Source organism: Emydura macquarii, unplaced genomic scaffold (assembly GCF_026122565.2).
Source record: "Emydura macquarii macquarii isolate MOO-44397 ecotype Brisbane River unplaced genomic scaffold, CSIRO-AGI_Emac_v2 contig_2825, whole genome shotgun sequence".
Classification (NCBI taxonomy): Eukaryota; Metazoa; Chordata; order Testudines; family Chelidae; genus Emydura; species Emydura macquarii.
This window is the reverse complement of record NW_027132962.1, coordinates 844,545-864,547: the sequence shown is the minus strand read 5'-3', so window position 1 is coordinate 864,547 and position 20,003 is coordinate 844,545. Positions and strand designations below refer to the sequence as shown.

The window sequence follows — 20,003 nt, the reverse complement described above, 5'->3', positions numbered from 1 at the left end:
ACTGCATGCAGCACTGCTGAGGAGCTGAGCAGTGCTGTGCCCATAGGGTAGCCCTGGAAGGCTACTGTAACTGAGACAGCCCTCCAGGACTGTCTAAATTACGTTAAGGCCCCCAGAGCAGTTGAGGATTGGGGGTGTACAAAAGTGGCCCCTTTAGCACTCACCCCTCTCTCCTTCGGCTGAGAGTTCTGTGCTGCGCCTCGCTAGGCTTAGTGTGTGTAGATAGCTATAATAAGTGGGTCAATAGAGGAATCAAAATACAGAGTAAATACTGAACTATTGTGTTAGTCTCACTTATGCTATATTATCTGTCTTCCCTCTTTCTGCTGTTTCTGTGCTTTTAATTGTTAACATTTTGTCAGTAGTTTCCAGTTTTGAGTGTTAACCCAAATAAATTTGACTGGTGCTGGTTTGAACACTATTCATGCATAATTGCGTTATGAGCTTTGTTGGTCTATGTGATGGGTGCTAACTCAGGAACAGTTATAATTCAAATATAAATCATAAAAGAAAGCATTTTTTACCTTCAGACAAAAATATACTTTACTATAATGGAAGTGTTGCTGCTCAAATTGTGATGGAATTGACATCATGTTTAACTGTCCACTAATAATGTGAATCCCAAGCTCTCTTCTTGTAATTAGTACATTTCTTCAAGACTTTATTTAAAAAAAAAAAAAGGCAGCTGTGGTGGGAAGAGCTATACTTAAGATGAGCATGTCGTTGCTTTGCAGTTAACCTCATAGTAAATAATTGTGGAAATAATTAATATTTAATAAAACACCGATAGTCCTGTGGCACCTTAAAGACTAACAAATTTATTTGGGCATAAGCTTTCGTGGGCAGAAACCCACGTCGGATGCATTTATTATTTAATGATGCATTTAGTATTTAATGTCATTGTCATCTGAAACCTCCAATCTTTTGTGCTTTCAGGGAATTTTTTTTAGCGTTGAAAGTAAAATCAAATTTTAGATTAAAGAAAGTCTCTATGTTCATATCAAGTGGAGAATAAAAAATGCAGGAAGTTGTGGGTTTTAGCCTATTTAGTTTACTCTACAGCTGTAATGTCTACAGATTTTCCTGAATTCCTTGTGGACTCTAAGCCCTCCACCCCCACTGTTTAATAGGTCTGTAAAATACTCAAGGAATATAGGATGCAGGTCACATTTTACTACTACTGCACATATTTGGAAAACCAATTTTCTCCCAGTATTTCACCACTGACTTCAGAGTTTGACCAAGTGGAATTCTCAAAAGTAGCCATATCTGTCCAGAGTAATATTTTAACAGGAATTAATTTATCATTTTGAAAACTGAGAGAATTTGGGGAAAGTGGCCTGGGAAAATATAGAAATTGTGAGGTGGTAGGGATTGTGGGCCTAATGAACCAGTATTGCTGTGACTAAGTCTGTTCCCTGTATAATCATCCTATAAAAATTGAACAAAGAACTATTGTTTGTTAAGATTGCCTTCCGGATTTTCACTGTGATCAACTTTCTCCATTAAACCACAGTGCTACACTATACATTGGTGGAACCCAGTGTACTGGGAGCATAATTGCAAGTAATAATTTAGTTTCTATTCTTCTAGTTGGGGTAAAAATAAAACTAATTAGAAAAGATGCAGTGTCCCCTGATAAAAATTATAACTTTCAAAAAGTTTAGGTGTCTAATGTTTCTGGAAGCTTTCATTTTTAACACTTTAATTCAGCCTCAAGGGCTCAAACTACTTAATGGAAGTAGTGAATAAGAAGGTTCAAACATAGGCACCCAAGTACTGAGATCAACACCAAAATGCAGAAATGGGTTCCTAAGTGATTGTTTGAGGTTCCAGAAACAGACTGTGCTCTACCAGTGCTTCACGTGCTATAAATTGTTAAACTTGCCCTATACCCACATGGACCTTCTCTGTCCTCTGGTGTCACTGTTTGATAAAGGCAAGAAATTTAATTTGCTACTTTGGGAGAAGTTAAAATAATTATTATATCATTGAAATATGCAATGTAGTTGCAGCCATGTCAGTCCCAGGTATTAGACAGACAAAGTGAGTGAGGTAATATCTTTGATTATTGGTCCAAAGTTCATGCAAGAGGTACAGTTTAGCATTGTGTATTTTATATGCTATGAAATAGCACATAAAATAAAATTATGAATTTTCTTATGTAGGGTACAAGATAGAAGAAAAGCCGTGATACTTCCATCTTTTAAATGATGCAAATAAAACACCCATTTGGTTAATCATTGAAGAAAGTTTGGGATTTGTCATTTATGAAACACTTTTATAGAGGCTGGTGTTTGGTGCTTGGCAACATTAAACCCTGCTAAGCAAGCAGCATGCTTATTTCTGAAAAAGGAAATTGGGTATCTTCACATGCCCTTTAATGTGGCGTTTTAAATTGAAATGACTTCCAGATATTTGTGGGCATAGGAAGAAGTATTCATACACAACACTTTCAGTTTGTTTTCAAATGTGGAATTTATTGCAATAAGTAAATCTATAGTTTCATATTTGGAGGTATTTGAAAATCTGATATTTAACTAAGTATCAGATTTTTACCTGCATGGACCAGCAAGGATGATGATAGAATGTTTGGGATGTTTCATATATGCTGCTTGATGGCTCTGATATCAAAAGTATTCCTAAATATTGTGAGGAAGGCCTAGTGGCATCTGGGATTAGATGTTTGCTATGCCATGTTTAAAAAGTGTGTACAGTTTTTAACAGTAGTTGCCCGACAGGTGCAGTTTAGTGTTTGAAAATTGCAAGCATTCAGTCTGGCAAAGCAATGCATTTTGCACCTATTAATCCTATATTAGCAGTGAAATATAATCCCATTGACTTGGAACTGTATTCAATTATGCTTGAATTGCCAAACTCAAATTTGGTATTTAAAATGGTTTGCAGTCTAACAAGTAAACTACAAGTTAGACTGTTTGTTTCTTTTAGTGGTCATTTGAGTTTCAAAATAGCAAATAATGTATAAAATATATAGACCAAGAGACTTTTTGAACAATTCAAGACAGTCCATCAGGTTTGAACTGACTGCCAGGCCACCTGAGCTTTCTTCATGCCCTCTGCATATATAAAGCATTAGCGTAGCTGTATTTGCTTAGCTTCTAATTTTGATTTGCTTTTTATGTTTTTCTTTCTCTCTCTCTTGGTTGTGCCGCTCTTCTTCCCATGGTACTGTGCTCGCTCTTTCCGTGCATCACCTGTGATACCCCCCTGCTCCGACCATTCAGCTGTTGGTGAAGGGGGTACATGAAACTCTGGTAGCTCAGAGAGTTGTTCCTGCTCTCATTACTCTCTCCAGTGACCCTGAAATGTAAGTTTACTGACTGCCTTATACATCAAGCATCCCTCTTAATACTTGTCAAGAAATAACCATCAGTTTGTTTAGTATTCCAGTGACAGAAGCTTTCTAATTGAAAAAAATCTAAATTATCCTTTTCAATTGCAGGTAAAAACTACATTGCCTGCAGTATCTAAAAGTAAAATTTTATTTTTGTAATAATCAGAAGGTAGTAAAATTGCAGAAAACTAATTTTAAATAAAAAATGTGCATTACATTAATGCATGTACATTAATTCCTTTAAGAAATAAATCTTCAAATGTTAGTATGCAATATATTTGCAGTCAAATATATTCCCTTATGACACTTCAGATTTTAGAACTATTAGCCTTGTAAATAAAGTGTGGCAAATATTGCTTATAGTGCTACCACAGCTAGCTCGGGGAAAATACATAAACAAGACCCAAAATACTGAAATACAAAATAATCTGTTAGCTCCATCATAATCGAGGACTTCTGTGCCTGGGTATGCATTTCAAGGGCTAGCATGCTGATGTGATATTTTTTCCAAGATAAGGAGGGATGCTTTGCTATTCTCACTAACAAGTTGTTACCAGTAAGTGCTAGAGCATGAGCAAAGAGTCTTAACCATTTTAATGTCTTGTGTGAGTGACTAAACAAACAAAGGCCCGAGAGTCTGCCTGCCCATCCTCAGTCACAGCTAACCCAATTCTCCTTCCAGTTTACCAAACCATTTTTTATTGCATGTTGACTGGTTTACAGCTGATTCTTCGAGGCATGAGTGAAGCCTTAATTGACAAGCGGGTTGCTCCGGCCCTTGTTACCTTGTCCAGTGATCCTGAATTGTGAGTTTCAGACTGAGACCTTCAGTTAATCAAGTCTATTGAGCATTTTTCCTCATCTGCTTATTTTTTTATTTTGTCACTACTAGACACTGATATCTTAAAGTACTAACTTTGAATTTGCATTACTTTTAATTCTATTCATTCTTAAGTTTAAACACAGCTTAACATTTTTTTTCTCTTCTTATAGCTCTGTAAGGATAGCCACAATTCCTGCTTTTGGTACCATCATGGAAACAGTTACTCAGAGAGAGGTAGGAATACTGCATATCATAAACAAGCTAAAATATTAGCTAGTGGTCAACCTATTGCTCAATCATATAGCAGATGGTTGAGTTTGACAAGTACAGTAATTTACTGCCAAACTGAGCAAGAGATACTACTTATAAATTAAGTTTCTCTTGCAGCAATATTTAAGAAAATCTCCCAAGTTCCTACCTTTTGCAAAATAATAGATTTAATTAAAAGAAATTGTTGTTTCAGTACATGAAACTCTTATCTCACAAAAGGATGGAAGCAGAAGCTAGCTAATTCTTTTGTGATAGGAGTAAGAATTGTCTACATTTATGCTCTTTGTGAAGATATTTCTCATTATGGCACAGCAATCCAAAATATCAGCCTGATGTGAGTTAACTGTGAAGTTGGGAATGAATGAAAGTCTTGTTCTTAGTTTTTAGGACATTGAAATTTAGAATAATAGTGCATAGAGGTACTGGATGATTTTTGTTGATTGATAACAAGGCTTTGGGGCTTTTTTCTGAGTGAACTCCCTTTGGTAGTAGTCAGTGAAGTATAAATATTACATTTATTTATCCTATATTTACAAAACCACGCGTAACTTAGAACATAAGTGGATTTAACAGAAAAGAAAATTGCTGACAAATTAGCTAACAGATGTTGGTAATCTAGCACTAAAGTCATACACACACAAAAATAAGTAGATGTTTTTATTTAACTTTAAAATGCTAATTAAGCAGCCAACAATTAAATCTAATTTAGCGATACATTAATTGCTCCTATAGCTTTTTTTGGTGTTAAAAATTGGGGTGAATATGATTGACAGTTTTATAGTTTGACAAAGTTAAGAGTATCTGCCAAAAGTACGATGTATACTTCATTTTACTTAATGCCAGTACAGTGAGAGGTATAAAAAGCACACACAGCTTTCTGCAGAGCTTGCATTCTTCCTGTTATTTCAGCATGTTCTTAAATCCTAAAATAATGTGTTTGAGGAAATGTGAGTAAGAAGTCAGTGATGACTCACAAGTATTTGTAAGATGGATAAGTAGCAACTTCATAGTTTGGAATTCATGTTATATATTGCATTTAGCTAAAAAGTCCTTAGTTAACTATCTGAAATAAGTATATTCATTGCTCCCATTATAAATCTTTTTGGCACATAGAAGTTACATATCGTCCAGAAACCTAGAAGACCTCTGACCAGGAGAATGTTGCTTTACTTATTATCTAAATGCTTTTAAATAGTGTTCGGTCCTTTCAAGTTTGAGTGCAGAAAAATTTTCCAGTTTGTACATAATATATTTCATCTGCTTTGATAATGTAAAATGCTTTTTAATTTTTTTCTGGTCTTTAGTCCATCATGTGCTCTCCTTACAAACAATTAATGAAATTAAAGTAATTATGTTTGGTTCTGCCCATATCCCTTTCCTCCATTTCTCACCACTCTAATTCTGATATTAAAAACATTAATGGGTCATTTAATACTTCAATTCTAACTAAATAAAAAATAAAAATAATTGGGGAGAAGAAGCTTTGGGGCATATCTGTATATAGAACAATTCCCTTAATCAAGTAAGACAATGTGATAGCACCCTAAAAGGTAGGACACAGAAGAAGAGTTAGAAGAATATCCTGCAATAGAGAAGAATACTAGATTAACAAAAAATCATTATTTTTTAACGATTTTGAAAATGGATAGAAAACAGAAATATACTGAGTGTGACTGTCAAGTTTTCTGACGCCTAAACATTATTGTTATCAACTTTTTACTTTCTTGTGAATATTTAAGCTACTGGAAAGAGTAAAAATGCAGTTGGCTTCTTTCCTGGAAGATCCTCAGTATCAAGACCAACATTCTTTACACACAGAGATCATAAAAACGTTTGGAAGAGTCGGACCTAATGCTGAGCCTAGATTTAGAGATGAATGTAAGTTGCCACTTAAGTGAATGTTCCTTACCTAAAGATAACAATTGAAAACAAAACATTTGCTAACTTATAAAGTGTATTTCCAGTTTGTTAAAAAAAGTAGTGGTTCCCAACCTTTTTGAGTGAAAGCCCCACTAGTTAATACTAGGTAACCCGCCCCACCTCTTCACCAGCCATACACACATACAACCCCTACAAACATAGATGATGATAACACTAAATTACATAAATAACAGTATATTACACTTACCTGAGTAAGAATCTAAGCCTTTCCTGGTTCAGCCATCACCACACACTCTATATGGCCCCATACCTCATGAACAGAGGGTGATGGAGGTGACGGGCGCTGGTGTGCTGGCTGGGGCTGCTCCATTGGTTGCTGAGATACTTCTGATATTTGTTTCTATCTCAGATACCATTTTTAACAACTGTTGGAAAATATTGACCTTTTAAAATCAGACTGTAGTACATTGTATGATTTTTCTCCTTAACAGCTTAGTCTGATACATTCCTGTTGCATAAAACGAGGGTGGGAATTGCTTATTCTCTTACCATAAAAAGAAACTTCTTTGCAAGTTAGTGAATGTATGTGGTGGGGGGGGGGGAGTCTGTGAAAGTCAATGTAAAACAAAACTTTGACTCAAATATTTACTCTTCCAGTTGTTATTCCACACTTACACAAGTTAGCCTTGGTCAACAACCAGCAGTCTGTGGATTCCAAGAGACTGGACATTGCAACCCATCTGTTTGAAGCCTATAGTGCTCTTTCCTGTTGTTGTATCCTTGTCTGGTTATGTTTTTAACTGTTAATTGTTTTCATTTTTTTGTTTTTTAATATTTGGGAATTACAAAATAGCTTTCTCCCTTGAAGTGGCTTGTATAAATATGTGAGTTTGTCAATCTAAAAAGCAGATATTCATAACAAATAGAAGACTGAAAATTATTTTAAAAGAACCTGAGATTTTTATCATTTCTTTTTAAATCTGCTTTTGGGAGCAGGGAAAGAACCCTGAAGATAATTATGTGGATATATCATGCTACATGGCTTCCACCCTCAATCCCCATTCATTTAGCATCCTTTGACATAATGATAGTAGTGCCGTAGATTGATTCAAGTACCTTTCCATATATATATTTAGCAATTACTTCCCTTAGTCATATCTGTTCCAAAAATAACACAGAGAATAAAAACAGTTTTTGATGGCAATGGACTACTCCAGTTAAATTCCAGACACTGAAACTATTTTATTTTTGTATTGCGCCATGAAACAGGTCGTAGCAAAAAAATTTTAAACCCTGATTCTCCTCCATCCTCTTCCCCCCCCCCCCCCCTCTCGTCCTACCTTCTTCTGGACCTGGTGCTGCATACCTGCTGATATCCAGGATAAGGCGCTAAATATTTTTTATATATAACTCTTATTATTCTCTGCTCATATTGACTCTGTTTTGTGTCACTTGATATCAAATTGCTAAATTTAATCAAAACCTGTGAAAAACTTTACAACAATTAGAATAAGTGCTAATATAGCTTTAAGTAATTTTGCATATTGCCTTTGGATAAAACGAAGTAAGATCAAATGACAATTATTTTTTTTATAATGCCTTAATTGCTTTCCTGCTAGTTATTTCAGAGGATTTAATGGTCAATCACTTTTTGCCTGGACTCAGGTGTTTACGAACTGACATGGAACATCTCTCACCAGAGCATGAGGTGAGCAACTAAAGTTGTCATTCTGGTTTGAGGTACAGATGGCAATAAAGAGATATATATTTAATCTTTAGCCTTAAATAGTTAGCATTACAGTAGTTAGTAGTGACTGATGGTTCAAACATATATCAGAGTATAGTTTTCTTGTTAGAAAAAAATTAGTCTCCTCTTGAAATTCGTAAACTGAAGGGACTTTAAAAAAAAAAAAAAATTGGAGTAAATCCTCCAGTACCAAAAATTTGAAAACTGAAGATTTTCAGTACAGACTGATTTTTTCCCTAATGTAAGTGGGAGAAGAAAATGCTATTTCTCCCATGTGCTGTTTCTCCCATGCATTGTTTCTTAAACATTCAAAAAAAGAAGTACTAAAACCAGGAGCAACAACACATTTTAGAAAAATGCAAGCAAATATGGGTGAAAAAAATAACCTGAAACAAACTCAATAAATGGAAGATATTTGGAAAGCAGTAATTCTGAAAGGATCCGACAAATGAGACATGTTTGCAGGGCAATATGGCAGCAAAATTTTGAGAATGTGTATTTGAAATGTACAGAAATATAATAGTTCCTCTTTATGCAGCTCTGGAACACCTTTACCTGGAAATATTGTTCAGTTCTGAGCACTTCCTTACCCAAAAGATTGACAAATTGGATGGAGTTCACAGGAAAGCAGTGGAAATGATCAGTTGGCTGTGTGGGCTGACTTGAGAAAAGTCTTTAAAATAAATGTAACTTTGCTAAAAGAGAAGTATGAACACATTTACAAATATTTGAAGAGGATAAAAACAAAGGTTAGAGATTAATTTAGTCTGTATATATGGGTGTCAAATTTGAAGCATTCAGATCAAGTTAAAAAAATGAATAATTAAGGATGAGCATCAGGAAAACCTTTCTGACAGTGTGCTGTATTAAGTGGCAGAATATTCTCCTAAGGGAAATGGCGGAAGTTTCAAAACCGTTGCAAACCTATACTGGAAAAAGCGGATAGCTGTATCTGGATGTCTGCTATAAAATTAGTTGTTAATATTCTGGATATTTATGTAACTTATTTCTTGGTATAAGCAACTCACAACAGTTTGCCTTGTTAACATACCAAGACACATTCTCCCAGGTGTGTAGTGGGATTAATTTGGCTAAACCGAGTAACGAATGTGCATGCAAGTCTGGAAACGAATATTTAACAAGGATATAATTTGCTTGGGACAAAGGATGAGTCTGATCCAGAGTCAGCTTTGGGAAGGTATTGTGATCTGGTTCCTTGGGGATAATTGTGGTTTTAAAAAGTACTCCCTTTCATCTCCAGAGGCGATTGGACTGAGAACAGCCTAGACACATGGCTTTGAGTGACAGAATTCAACCCTTGGGGAATCTCAGGCAACTCTATTCTGTAGGAGTTTTAGGTCTATTAGTCAATACTTAATAATATAAACCCTGCTTCTGGCTGTGTTCGTATTTAGCTTCGGTGTAATCTTTTTCTGGTTTTGGTTCATGGTCAATAAAATGTGTATCTTATTTAAGAAGATAAATAGAATTTGAGGTGAAGACTGTTAAGATGGGGAACTTTCTAGCCTTAGAAGGAAGGAATATGACTCTGACTTCAGAAGAGTGAGTCAGAAGTGACAGTAACAATCTGAACATCAGTCAGAGGTGACTTCCCTTACCCCAAGTGGTCCTGGAAAGAATCTGGCATGGGTCAGTCAGCGTATGCACAGAATGAGTTGGATGATTGTAGGGAGTGTCTTCAAAAAGTCTAAAGATAAATTAAAAAGCTGCAGCAGCTGAAAATCGTATCTAGTTTCATTTTCTGTCGACCATTTTATCATATTCAGTAATTGCTTATCTGAAAAAGTAACTTTTTGTGGAATGTATTTAGGATTAAGGTAAAAGTTTGTGTGTAACAAATTGGTGTAACAAATTAATTTTGGTTAGGTTTATGTGTTGGTTTACATAATGTGTAAGGTGGGCTTTGGTAGGTTGAATAAAAAGCCTTAAATTGAAGCTAAAGAACTTGTGTAAACAAATTTGGGTCTCATGATCTGGAAAAGACTAAGAAATTCCAATTCATATCAGCATGTCATAACTTGGAGCAATTTGATCGAGACCCTTGTTCATCAATGACTTGGCTTTCTATAAATTTTGTCCGTGTTGTCCCAATATATAATTTCAGCCACCAGTGTGATCTATTAGATCACAAGGGCATATCTTTGATAATAGTACATTCATCTTTGGCTCTTCCTTGGCTTATAAGTCTGCAAGAGAGTTGCTTTTGTCTGCTAGATTAAGTCACAAGCTCCAAAATACATTGATGGATCTTTAAGATCTTCAGGAAATAGGATTTATAAAATTGGTTGTCATGCTCCATCCCTCAGTATATGTTTGCCTTGATGGATAAAACCAATGCCTTATTTTTCAAGGGTGATCACAGACCTGGTCTTTCCTCTAGTGTAGTCTCTGATTCCATGTCAGTAGTCCCACACACCCACCCAGTTTTCCCCAAAATCTCTCAAATTACCCTGGGTGTAAATAGACTTCCTGAGTTTAATGTTGTAGAGCTATTATTTGGATTGGACAAAACCATCTGTCTAATGTCAGATTGCTCGTGACATTTAGAAACAAATTCAGGAGTGAATCAGTCTCTGTTCAGAGATTGTCTAAAAGGATTGTATTAAAGCCTGTGTCATAGTGCCAGATGATCTGTGGACCAGTTCTGCTTGGTTTTAGGCAGCTTCTTTGGTATGCCCGAGAAATATCTCTGACTCTGAAATTCATAAAGCTGCCACGTGACACTCTATTTACACCTTTTTTCTGCCCTACTTGTTTTGGGAAAGAAGTCCTCTACTTATGACAACTTAATATTGACAAATTTTATAAGTGCTTCTATACAAATGCAAGAAGTCTAAATACTAAGATGGGATAATTTGAGTGCCTGGTATTAAATGGGGCTATTGATTATAATAGGCATCACAGAAACTTGATGGAATGGTGATAATCAATGGGACACAGTAATACCAGGGTACAAAATATATCGGAAGGTAGAATTGCTTGCACTAGTGGGATAGTGCTGCTATATGTGAAAGAAAGCATATAGTCAAATATAGTAAAAATCTTAAATGAATCAAACTACCACAGAATCTCTATGGATAGAAATTCCATGCTTGAATAATAAGAGGATAGCAGTAAGAATACCAACCACCTGACCGGGATGGTGATGGTGATTGTGAAATGCTCAGGGAGATTAAAGAGGCTACAAAAATAGAAAACCCATAATGGGGGATTTCAACTATTCCAATATTGACTGGGAACATGTCATGGTTGGAGGCAGAGATAAAATTTCAAAACACCATTAATGACTGCTGGTTGGAGCAACTAGTTCTGGAACCCAGCAGGAGAGAGGCAGTTCTTGATTTAGTCCTAAATGGAGCACAGGATCTCATCCAAGAGATGAATATAGCTGAACCGCTCAGTAATAACAACCATAATGTAATTAAATTTAACATCATTGTGGGTGGGGGGGGATATCAAAAAAACCTACCACAGTAGCACTTAACTTCAGAAAGGAGAACTACACAACAATGAGGAGTTAAATCGAACTTAAAAGGATCAGTCAAAAGAGTGAAATGGCTACACGCTGCATGGAAACTTTTTTAAAAGACCATAATAGAGGCTTGAATTTGTGTATACAGCAAATTAAAAAATAACAATAAAGTAAGAGGACCAAAAAAGAGGCCACCATGACTAAACAACAGAGTAAAAGAGGCGGTAGAGATAAAATGATACCTTTTATAAATTGGAAGTGGAATCCTACTGAAGAAAATAGAAAGAAACATAAGCTCTGGCAAGTCAAGTGTAAAAGTATAATTAGGCAGACCAAAAAAAAAATTTGAAGAGCAACTAGCAAAAGTCACAAACTAACTTCAAAAAAAAAATTGTTTTTAAATGTGTCAGAAGCAGGAAGCCTGCCAAACACAGGGGGGCCACTGGACAATGGAGGTGTTTAAGGAAGGAGCACGCCAGGAAAACAAGGCCATTGTGAGGAAACTAAACAAATTTTTTGCATCAGTCTTCAGTGCAGAGGATGTGAAAAGGGGATGTGAGGGAGATTCCCGCACCTGAGCCATTCTTTTTAGGTGACAGATCTGAGAAACTGTACCAGATTGAGATGTCAGTAAAGGAGGTTTTGGAACAAATTGATAAATTAAACAGTAATAGGTCACCAAGATAAGAGGGTATTCACCCAAGAGTTCAGAAGGAATCAGATATAGAATAGCAACTAACTGCGTTATATGTCCTTAAATCAGCCTTTGTAGCAGATGACTGGTGGATAGCTAATGTAATACGGATTTTTTTTTAAAGCCGCTCCAGAGGCGATCCTGACAATCACAGGCTGGTAAGCCTAACTTCAGTACCAGGCAAATTGGTTGAAACTATAATAAAGAACAGAATTATCAGGTACATAGATATGTTGGGGAAGAGTCAACATGGCTTTCTGCAAAGGGAGCTCATGCTTCACCAATCTATTAGAATTCTATGAAGGAGTTAATGTGGGCAGGGGTAATCCAGTGGATATAGTGTATTTGGACTTTCAGAAAGGTCCTTCACCAAAGGCTCTTAAGCAAAGTAAGCAGTCATGGGATATGAGGGACGGTCCTCTCATGGATGAGTAAGTAGTTAAAAGATAGGAAACAAAGGGTAGGAATAAATAGTTTTCAGAGTGAAGAGAGGTAAATACTGGGGTTCCCCAAATTTCTGTATTGCTGTTCAACATATTCATTAATGATCTGGAAAAGGGGTAAAAAGTCAGTTGGCAAAGTTTGCAAGTGGTACAAAATTACTCAGAATAGTTCAGTCCAAAGCTGACTTGAAAGAATTACAAAGGGATCTCCCAAAAACTGGGTGCCTGGGCAAGAAAATGGCAGATGAAATTCAGTGTTGAGAAATGCAAAATAATGCATATTGGAATGTAAATCCCAGCTATGCATACAAAATGTCTAAATTAACTGTTACCATTCAAGAAAGAGATCTTGGAGTCATTGTGGATAGTTCTCTGAAAACATCACCTCAATGTCAGAAAAGCGAATAGAATTTTAGCAATCATTAGGAAAGGGATAGATAATTACACAGAACATACCATAATGTCACTATATAAACAGATGGTATGCCCACACTTTGAATGCTGCATGCAGTTCTGGTTGTCCCATTTCAAAAGAGATAAGTTAGAATTAGGAAAAATACAGAGAAGGGCAACAAAAAAGATGAGGGGTCTGGAACAGCCTCCATATGAGAGATTTAAAAGAACTGGGACTGCTCAACTTAGAAAAGAGATAATTGGAGGGGAGGGATGTGATAGGGGTCTATAAAATGATGAATGGCATGGAGAAAGTGAATAGGGAAGTGTTATTTATCCCTTCACAGAATACAAGAACCAGGAGTCACCCAATAAAATAATAGACAGCAGTTTTAAAACAAACATAAGGAAGTAATTCACAGTGCCCAGTCAACCTGTGGAACTAGTTGCCAAGGAATGTTTCAAAGACCAAAAATTATAACTGGATTCAGAAAAGAATAAGTTAAGTTCATGGAGTATAGGTTCATCAATGTCTATTTGCCAAGACAGTCAGGGATGCAACCCCATATCCTGGTTGTCCCTAAACCTCTGACTTCCAGAAGCTGGGACTGAATGACAGGTGATGGACAACTTGATAAATTCCTCTATTCTGTTTATTACCTCTCAAGCATCTGGCACCAGCAATTGTCAAGAAAGGATATTAAGGTAGATGGACCATTGGTCTGACCCAGTATGGCTGCTCTTATCTTTATATAAGTAATCAACTCTCCCCCTTGGGGGATAGTTATGAATCAGTTTCCTGAAAAAGGATCTGCAGGTTTTTACTTCTAAAGTCCTAAGTTTTTGAGATCCTGACTGCATTAGCTCATGCCTCTCTCCTTAGCCAATACCATGGCAATTGTGCTCATTCAAAGTATTAAGGCTGAAGAAAGTGGGAGGAGGCTACTGATAGGGTATTTAGTGACTGGTTCCCTACTCTGGAAAACATCTGGAGCCCTGGATGGGTGCTCTTTTATATCTCTATAGATCCAAATATATATAAGATTTTGTTCAGGCTCTTATATAACTTATCATTGGTACAATTTAGAAATTTGAAGACACTTGATCAAGATAGGAATCCTGCTTACCTTTTAATTGGAGTTTTGAGTACATTGCCTCTGTGCATTCATACTCTCATATTTAGGAGTCCCTCAACACTAGTATGTTGTTCAAAATAATTGAAGTCAACCAGAACCTCAGTCCCACGTATAACTTCACATCGAGGTTCAGGACTGGACCAATATTTTCATATGGCCCCAATGAGTGCTGCTTTCCTAGTGGTTCCAAGATCTTTTCCAAGTGGTTCAGGTGCATGCTCCCGAGAGTGTGGATCTGCTGACACTATGTGGCTCTCAGAACTTCAGTAAACTTTGTGCCTATCTCCAGCCCTGTTCTATCCTTGAACTCTTTGTGAGACTGCCAACGAGGATGTTGGTAGTGATGGTGACTCTTGTGATGCAGGCACTTTATTGCTGCATATTTTACCATTCATTCTTCAGGAAAGAGTGAATGGTTTCAGCAGGCTTTGGCTATGTCTGAGGCTTTATGATTAACTCAGTAGGAGCCAAGAAGTGAATCAAGGAAAGTCCTTGGCGTTCTGCCAAGCCATGAGCCAGTGAAAGCTTCAGGTGATAAGTTTCTGCATAGATATAAGATAAGTTTACAATGTCAATCCATACATTGTTACTAATTTGCATGACTGTTCCAACTGAAGTTTTTCTAATACGTTGAAGACAATACTTTATTGTTTAAGCTTTCATTTTTATCGTCTGTGGCAAATGTGTTGTATGCTTTCTTCCAGAATGCAGGATCTCTGCTAAAACTGACTCCTTTTCAATCAGCCTCATTCAATGCCTAATGTTTGCAAAATTATTTTTTTGAGAAATGTTTCCACACTGTAGAAATACCGAAATGTCAGACCACTTTTTTCATATTCAGTTTTAGATTATCTGTAAACCTGTAAAATAAGAATTTTTAAAGGAAGTGTGCTCGCACACCCCAATGTATAGCAACGCTGGCAGATGTTATAATGCACCAGCTCACAATAACACTTCGTTTCAATAGAGGAACTGTATCAAAGGCTACCATCTCAACTTTTGTCATTTTTACTTTGGTACACAACACCTCTAAAGATAACTTTAAGCGTTAGTAACATTAGCCAGAAGCAAGAGGACAGATACAAATTCATTATCAAGGTTAATCCGCAAAGAACAATCCTCAAAGAAATGTTACTTTTTTTACAAATGTTGTAGTGAAAAGGAGCAAAGATGTTGTCAAAGATGAAAAATTAATTAACAGTGGTTGTGCTTTGACTTATTTTAAGAAAAGCATTTTGAACACTAACTATTTAAATAAAAATGTCTTCCTTAAAATGTTCTGAATAGTCTTGGTGCTTATAACCAGTGAACAGTGTCATTAGTTATTTGCGTTTTAAAGGTGCTTGAAAATATAATGCACTCTTTAATATTCTAGCACTTAGTTAGCTTGTGTTAAAATTAGAGGTATTTTGGTTTAATTTTAACCATAAATATTAATATTAGAAGAATATATCTCTCAAATTGTATTTTCCTCTTTGGTGGTTATAGGTTATTTTAAGCTCCATGATAAAGGAGTGTGAACAGAAAGTGGAAAACAAGACTGTCCAAGAACCACAAGGGTAAGGCTATTTCTTTTTTTTGTTTTTGTTTTGTTTTGTTTGTTTGGGCGGGAGGGGAGAGCATTAGGGGGGCACCAGCTGTTTTTTGTTTGTTTTGGTCAAAGAATTTTGTGGGTGTCTTCCTAAATGCTATGCTGTTCTCTAGTCCAAGGCTTGCATCTGTGAATCCTGTTCTGACACGATCTATATTTAGAAGCAGATTTGTGGTTGTTGCCATATCCAATCAGTTTCAGTCTAATCCAGAATCAGTTTGTGGTTGTTGCCATATCTAATATAAAATGTAGGACAGTGCACTTTCATCTACTTGGTGGAAATGAAATTTCTGTTTGTTCCTTTGACTCATTAAAAGCAATAATTGAAATATCTGTGTCTAATAAAGCATAGATGCTAACAGGCTGCTGGAAGAATTACATTTGAACACTTGCAGGCAATGACTTTTTCACGACTGAATAACTTTTTTCAGCATAGTAAATGAGACCCTTTAAGTTGTGGGAATTCAGTGGTATTGACTGGAAAGGCTTATAAAGAGAGACAATATAGTCATATGGCAAAAAAAAAAAGCAATTTGGGAGTCAGTTCCCAACTCTGACACTGATTTGCTGTGTGACTCTGAGCAAGTCACTTAACCTCTCTATCTCCTTAGCTGTAAAATGATGGTAAAACTACTTCTCAAGGGTTACAAGGCTTGATTCTCAAATCACTTCAAAAATTAGGAAAGACAAGTGGTTTGTAAATGTAAGTTGTTGAATAGAATTATTTTTGATGTGGAGGAGAATAGGTTTCAGACACATCTGATATAGCTTCTTGGACTTGGCTATTAGTGCTTACGATGATATGTGCTGTAGCTGATAGTTAATAGATCATAACAAGAATTGAAAAAATTCTGCAGAAGGTAGCATCAGGCCAACAATTGAAGGCACACTTGAAGACATGAGTTTGAGTCCACAATGCCTAGGTTATTCTTTGAGTACTGATCCCTATGTGGATTCCGTATGTGGGTGGGCATGCACTCCATGCGCCAGAACTGTTTTAAGTAGTCTCCATTGATCCGCGTGTGCATCATGCATTGGCCATGTGGTGCGTCCGAGGTCTCATGAGACTGCGCGGGTCGACGTCCCCCCAGTTCCCTCTTACTGCTGCATAGCCAGAGTTGGAACACGTTTCCTCTTCATTTTTGATATGCATAGCTTAAAAAAAATTGTTGTAGATAGTTCTGTAATAATAGTAAGATATAGTTGTTTCATCTTGGTATAGTTATCCACTGTTATTCTACCCCATCTGGTGCATCCTATCTGCTGTGGAGGTCTATGACCCGGCAAGCTGGGTTTAAGAACTACACTTCTTGCCCGTGATCCTTCTCGGTAAACAACAAGCACCAACACTCTCTTTACTGTCTCAGTGAGACCCACCCGTTGCTCCATCTGCAGATCCTTCCCATTGCAAACTTGTATGGCTAGGGAACTTAGACTAATGGAGGACCTCATGGAGGAGGCAATTGGAGGTGGCAGTGATGGACCCACTGGAATGCCCAGCCTCACCGACAATGAGCACCTCACCTACTTGGGTGATACAGATGGCGCCGGCAAAAACCCATCGTGCTCATAAGAAGTACGGCCAGGGGTGCAAGGGCAAATCCCCAAGAGGGACTGCCTCCAAGTGCAGCGTTACCTCCCCAAGCCATGACAAACTGGGCAAGAAGTCACACGCTGATCAAGCAGCACCACTTCTGAAGAAATCTAAAGCAGAGCGGAAGACCAAACATCATCATGACAAACTGGAGTCATCAGCCACCGGAACTCCCGGCTCCATCCACCGCCAGTTCCATCTGGCTTTTCATGCCCATTACCATGTACACTCCTGGTACCAAGCACACCCATCTGACTATCCTCCCTCACTCCCTCAGCAGAACTGCTTCTGCCTCTTGAGGGTTTCCCACAACAGCATGAATTGCCTGGGATTGTGCAGCCTCCATCTCTGATGGACGAACTGCTGCTGTTATATGAACCATTTACCCTACTGCCTTTAACGTCATCACAGGCCCTAACCGCACTTCTGGCTCCACCCACTCTGATGGCACCACCTTTCCAGGACCAGCTATCAGAACCAGACCCAATCTTCTCATCAGGCATGCTCACATAGTCCACGGCCACAACACCTAGTGTATGCACCACCCACAGAGCCATGGTTCCGATACCCCAGGGACAACTGGCGCAAACAACTCATATGCTTGGTCCTGTTGGCACTATTGGGACTCTTATTGTAGCCACAGAGCACTGCCACCTCCTCAGCACTGACCGTTGACAAAGTATGCTGCCCCTCCCTCAGTCTACAAAGAACCACGAGGCACCATCATGCTCCCGGCACCGCCGATTCTGACTGGAGCATCATCGTCCCTGGATGAGACACTCATCCCTCCAGTCCTCCCTTTCACCAACCAATGACCATGGACAGTACCAAAATCTCCTGTGCCGTATGGCCACAGCCTCAACATTTTAGCGGAGGATGTAAAAGACACACCCCCCCCCCCCAGGACAAATTCTTAGACATCCTGCAACCAGTAGGTCCCTCATGCGTTGCACTCCCTATCCACCATGTACTCCTTCTACCAGCCCAAGCGATCTGGCATGCCCCAACACCTAAGCATGTTGAGAGACGCTACTTTGTCCCTTCCAAGGGCACTGACTTTCTTTTTATGCACTCACCATCCAGTTCTCTCATAGTGTAAGCAGCAATGCAGTGAACCCAACAACATTTCAGGACCACTCCTCCAGTTCGAGCAGCCAAGAAGCTTGACCTGATCAGGCGGAAAGTTTATTCTTCAACAGGCCTACAATTCCACACTGCCAGCTACCAAGTTATACTGGCAACATACGACTTCAGATCATACACTAAACTGACAGAGTTCCAAGCATTACTTCTGTAGGAGAAACAAATAGAATTTAAGTCCCTCATCGAGGAGGGTAAGTTAGTGACCAAGGTTTCCCTCCAAGCAGCAGTTGATGCCTCGGATACAGCATCATGCTCCCTAGTCTCGGGCGTGGTGCTTCTAAGGGAGTCGTGGCTCCAAACATCTGGTTTCCCTAAGGAGGTCCAAACCACTCTGGAGGGACCTTCCTTTCGACAATCAAGAATATAGTAATGATAAGATCGACGAGAGCCTGCACTCACTCAAAGACTCTCGTGCCACACTCCAGTCCTTGGGCTTCTATACGCCGGCTCCTATCCTCCACCAATCTGGGCTTCTTTCTGACCTTGATACCCACCCACCCAGCCCACCTACCAACCCTACCCCCCATGCCAGTAAGAACAGCCCCACTGCCGCCAATGTCCTCAATGACCCATATTCTCCACTGCCTCCACCTCTACTTCCTCCACTTTCCCTCAACTCTTTTGACTCTTCCCTCGAGAACGCGAACCTTCCCCATTCCTCCTCTGGTTTCCCCTATTGTCTTTGGGGACTAGCTTGCTCTTTGCACACAATTGGAGCAAGATTACCACTGATCAATTGGTATTAGACATCATACCCCAGGGATATCTTATAAAGCTCCTTTCCTTTCCCCCTCGTCACCCTCTCCAGGGTACTCATGAAGACCCATCACAAGACCTTCTACAGAAGGAGGCATGCACCCTCTTCCAAAAAGGTGCCATAGAAAGCATCCACGCCACTATCAGGGGCATGGCTTCTATTCCCCCTATTCCCTTATATCGAAAAAAGGAGGGGGCCTTCACTCCATTCTGTATCTACAGGCCTTGAATTGGTTTATCTGCAAATTCCTTTTCCGTTTCCAAATGGTCACTCTTCACCAAATCATCCCTTCCCTCCCTCCCACTGGAGCCTGGTTTGCAGCTCTTGATATGAAGGATGCAACCATCCGCATGGACATCCATCCCACCTTCCACAAATTCCTTCTCTTTACAGTGGAACACTCCCATTATCGATTGTGTCCTCCCTTTCGGCATCGACACCTCCCCCCATGTGTTCACAAAGGTCTTTGCAGTAGTTGTGGCCTATATGCAACGCGTGGGCCACTCCCTATTTCCATACCTGGATGACTGGCTCCTAGTGGCATCAACCCGCAAACGCCTCCTCATTACCATCCAGACACAGTGAGACCTTCTCAGCAGTCTGGGCATCTGTATCAATGAGGAAGTCTATCCTTGTACCTACCAGAGAACTCATCTTTATAGGAGCACACTTGGACTCCCTTG

At 38.5% G+C, this 20,003-nt stretch overlaps 1 protein-coding gene across 3 annotated transcripts in view; it reads left to right on the top strand.

The window, feature by feature from the left end:
* RELCH (RAB11 binding and LisH domain, coiled-coil and HEAT repeat containing) overlaps nucleotides 1-20,003 on the top strand; it is a 125,480-nt gene that overhangs the window by 86,940 nt on the left and 18,537 nt on the right. Inside the window, exons 23-29 of one of the 3 annotated variants that reach the window (XR_010923624.1) lie at nucleotides 3,246-3,328; nucleotides 4,349-4,412; nucleotides 6,188-6,326; nucleotides 6,987-7,103; nucleotides 7,949-8,037; nucleotides 8,615-8,825; nucleotides 15,724-15,794. Coding sequence is in view for 2 of the 3 variants with exons in the window: in XM_067567928.1 (XP_067424029.1) it covers nucleotides 4,079-4,161; nucleotides 4,349-4,412; nucleotides 6,188-6,326; nucleotides 6,987-7,103; nucleotides 7,949-8,037; nucleotides 15,724-15,794 (563 nt within the window). In the remaining variant the exon portion in view is untranslated. Of the gene's footprint in view, nucleotides 1-3,245; nucleotides 3,329-4,078; nucleotides 4,162-4,348; nucleotides 4,413-6,187; nucleotides 6,327-6,986; nucleotides 7,104-7,948; nucleotides 8,038-8,614; nucleotides 8,826-15,723; nucleotides 15,795-20,003 lie in introns of all 3 variants that reach the window. The other 2 variants (XM_067567928.1, XM_067567927.1) reach the window with 2 other exon arrangements.